The sequence below is a fragment of the Cariama cristata genome, unplaced genomic scaffold (assembly GCF_000690535.1).
Source record: "Cariama cristata isolate BGI_N322 unplaced genomic scaffold, ASM69053v1 scaffold4860, whole genome shotgun sequence".
Taxonomy (NCBI): Eukaryota; Metazoa; Chordata; class Aves; order Cariamiformes; family Cariamidae; genus Cariama; species Cariama cristata.
Genome location: NW_009596223.1, coordinates 2855 through 6333, shown reverse-complemented (window position 1 = coordinate 6333; position 3479 = coordinate 2855). Strand labels below are relative to the sequence as shown.

Sequence of the window (3479 nt, the reverse complement as noted above, 5' to 3'; positions counted from 1 at the left end):
TTGTTTAATGTATTTTTAGCTTTATTTAACGCAGTTAGTTTTTTTGAGGAAAAACCTTTACATTGTTTTGTCAGATTGGTCTCACCATTGGGAAGTGCTTTGCAGACCATGGGGATTTAGTTTTCTTCACTGATTTGTTCCCCACCTGGGGCTGCTGGGAGCGGTCCTCCGGCATGCGGGGCCGGGGAGGTGGGCTTGGTTGTGGGAAGCTCCGTGTCAAGGCCCCAGCCGTTGGGTACCGAGTGGATGCAGCTGAAAGGCTCCATCTCCATCTGTAAGGCTGCTGTGTGCCCATGAGAGAGCAAAGCGCCCTGGGATGGGAAAAGCAAAGGTGGTCAGTAGGTGATACGCTGTGTCCGACAAGCTGTCCATCCAGCTCGGGATCCTTCGTTCGTCAGTGGCCAAAGCCATGTGCTCTGGCAAGGGCTAGTGCATCACTTCCATGTCTTATCCTGTCCCTAAAGAGCCTGCTTCTCCAGCGTCTTTCATCAGAGGCTCCTAATGACCTAACCACCAAGGTCAGTTAGCCTTTGCTCTGTCATACAACTGCAGAGCTGGATGGAGACAGGCAAATTCTCCTTGGCCTAGGACGGAAGATATGGCCCATGTACAAGAGTTGGGTGCGATGGATACAAAAAGCAACAGCTTCCTTGGGTTCGGTTGAAAATTGCTGCTTTAGAGCTTAATTTAAAGGAAGAAAAAAATTTGTCTCATGGCACTCATAAAACATCTGTGTATCCATTTATGAGTCCTTTCATCAGTTAGCCTGTGTGTTTTAGTTTGGCGTGGGACTGCCTTTGGCCATGCTTTAGTGTACTTGGAGATTTCACAAAACTCAGCTGTAGCATTTGCGTTGAATTTAAATAACGCAAAATTGTGAACTGCAGCAGAGAAAAAGGTGACATATAGAAAGAGGTTTTGTTAGTGTCTAATTTCATTAAATTCTAAAACCTTAGGTGCTTCTAGGTGAAAATGAGTGATCTTCTCCACTGAATGAATGCAGGGGATTGAGGTCAGGGAGCAGAGGGGAGAGGTGGGAGGGCAAGGCTCTTCGTGCCTTACAGAAATCCCTGTAAGGTTTGTAGCCTTGAGGACTGGGGGAGAGCTGGGTAGGGTTGCTCACGTGCGTCCTCTCTTCCTTCTGCGCTCCGCTGTTTAATCTTGCCGCTGTCTCCAGAGGTACAGACTAAAGGCGATTGTGCTGGGATTTGCGCTGATCTGCCCGGACATGGTTAAAGGTCCCGTAGGTGCAGGAGCGCTGTGTTTCCATCGTGGCGCTGAGCTCTGAAATACAAGTTGTTCTGGTTAATCTCTTTTAGTGTCTATCTTGTGGGACTCAACAGAGACACAGACTTTGGCACTTGAGAGTTTTCTGTTGTTATTTTCAGTTGTGAATTCCCAGTTTAAGCCAAATGAATAGGCCCTGCAGGATGGATTCATCCTAGCAAATGGTAAAAAAAAAAAAAAAAGTTCATTTATAAGGAATGTTTAATTAGCAATAGCTATTGATGGATGAGTGGTATCTTTCATGTCAACACTACGTGAAATTCTAAGCTCCAAGGCTGAATGATGGAAATTAGCTGCTTAATTTAAATATGGCTAGTTTAACATTTTTTTTTCTTTAAAATTAACTCTATGACTAAGAAGAAAACACTTCTTTGAGTTTCCAGTGGCTTTGTCCATAAATGAGACGAGCGTCTGGCAAAGAGCCTGTTTAAAGATGGGAGTCCCGCACGCTTTCCTTCTTGGGTAGCCGTGACCAAAACCACTGGTTCTTTTCCTTGGTGCCTGTGCCACTGAGGATGACTCTGTTTCAAGGTGACCTTTTCTGACATAACGTAGTCGTGGTCTGGTCAGCGCCAGGGGCTCTTCTCATTTATGGACAAGGAATGTGAAAGGTTCCTGCTGCTCCTTCCTGTTCCAGACTGGTCCCTGGGAATGGGCAGAGAGGCACCGCGATGCCCCTGTCCCTGCGGGCTCAGGGTGGATGGATGGGTCGTGGGTGCTGCCAACTTCTTCAAACAAGAAGACAGAGCAGTATTCCTCTTCACCATCACCAGTAACACATACGTGTGTGTGTGTGCCCACGTACCACTTACAGCCCTTTAATACAGCCTTCAGTGTTTGCCATGTTTAGAGCATCTTCAAAACCCTATTAACCCTATTTTCTTTCTTTTTTTTTTTTCCTTCCAGCAGCAATTTTCTGGATCTGAGAGTTAAAAGAAAGTCACATCGGCCCCGAATGCCAGAAGATGATCAACTGTTTCCCAAGAACAAGCGGAAGAAGAGCTAGCGCTGCAGTGAAGTGAAGCTTAAAACTGTGCAGAAGGCTTAACGCTGAGAAATGCTTCTTAGTTTTTTCCATTTTTCAGTGTATCTCGGTGCTTAATAAAATGCTGGATTTTCGCGTAACTGGCGTTCATACTACCTTAAAATAACCAGATTGGTGCACTGATATGTTTTGTTACAGCACTGTGGGCCGCTGAACTTCAAGATTGGGCATAAGGTTCTGGAGTCCCCCTGGATCCTGGAGCTGGCTGGTGTGTCAGCTGGCACCGCGCCGTGCCGCTGAAGGCCAGGGCTCTGCGCCTCGCCGGGGCTGCTCCGTCCCGTGGGAGCTTGCTCTGCCCTTGTGGAAGCAGTCGCAGGACAGCGTTTTGCTTGGCGTTGGGCGGATGCTGGGGCTCCGGTTACCTGGCTTGGCTAGGGGGAGGCGGGGGGGCTGAGGGATGTGGCCAACTTCTGTTCTGCAGAAATAGGCTTTTTTTTTCAGTATGTCCGTGTAAACTTACTCATTATTATGTGTCATTATTTCAGTTTAAAGTCATTAAATTTGAAAGAAATTGGAAGGTCTTTGGACATCAAGTATTCTAGCTTTGCAATAAATACTAGCATTAAAAAATCTTATCTTAGAAGATAGATGGCGTTTTGTAATGAAATAAAGCAATGCAAGAAAATTGAAGTAAACCTGAGCAACAGGGTAAGTTTTTAAAAATACAGCTTGTAACTAAAATACATACCCTGCAAAATATTCAAAGGTGTTCTTACTGAGCCCGAAGCGTTGGTCACAGCCTTTCAGTGGGAAGTTTGCAAAGAAAGCACAAAACCTGTTTAATATTGAGCGTTGGGTGTCATCTGACTTCAGACATTTTGCTTTCAAAAATATTCCTCCCCAAACCATGGTTCCCGGCCATGTTTTTGTTCAGAACAGGCTAAATCTGTGGTGAATATAAGCTGTAATAACTCCACTGAGGTAAGTAGATGCAGAGGAAAAACGGGAAGATGATTTTGTTTGTTTGATTGTTTACTAAAAGCAAAGAGAGTAATTGTTGACTTCTGCTTTTAGGTCTGCCTTTTAATCATAGCAATTAATACAAGACAGATTTAAGTTTTGTGCAGTTAGAGAAGAATAAAAATGTTTGCATGCGTAATGGTCAATGAAATTCATGTAGATCAGTTTACGTCAGCTGCTGAGCATC

The 3479-nt window shown here is 45.0% G+C and overlaps 1 protein-coding gene across 1 annotated transcript in view; it reads left to right on the top strand.

The window, feature by feature from the left end:
- RAD18 (RAD18 E3 ubiquitin protein ligase) overlaps window positions 1–2293 on the top strand; it is a 61076-nt gene extending 58783 nt beyond the window's left edge. The window contains exon 12 of the mRNA XM_009705028.1: window positions 2197–2293. Coding sequence (XP_009703330.1) covers window positions 2197–2293 — 97 coding nt within the window. The remainder of the gene's footprint in view (window positions 1–2196) is intronic.
- Window positions 2294–3479: the final 1186 nt, after the last annotated feature.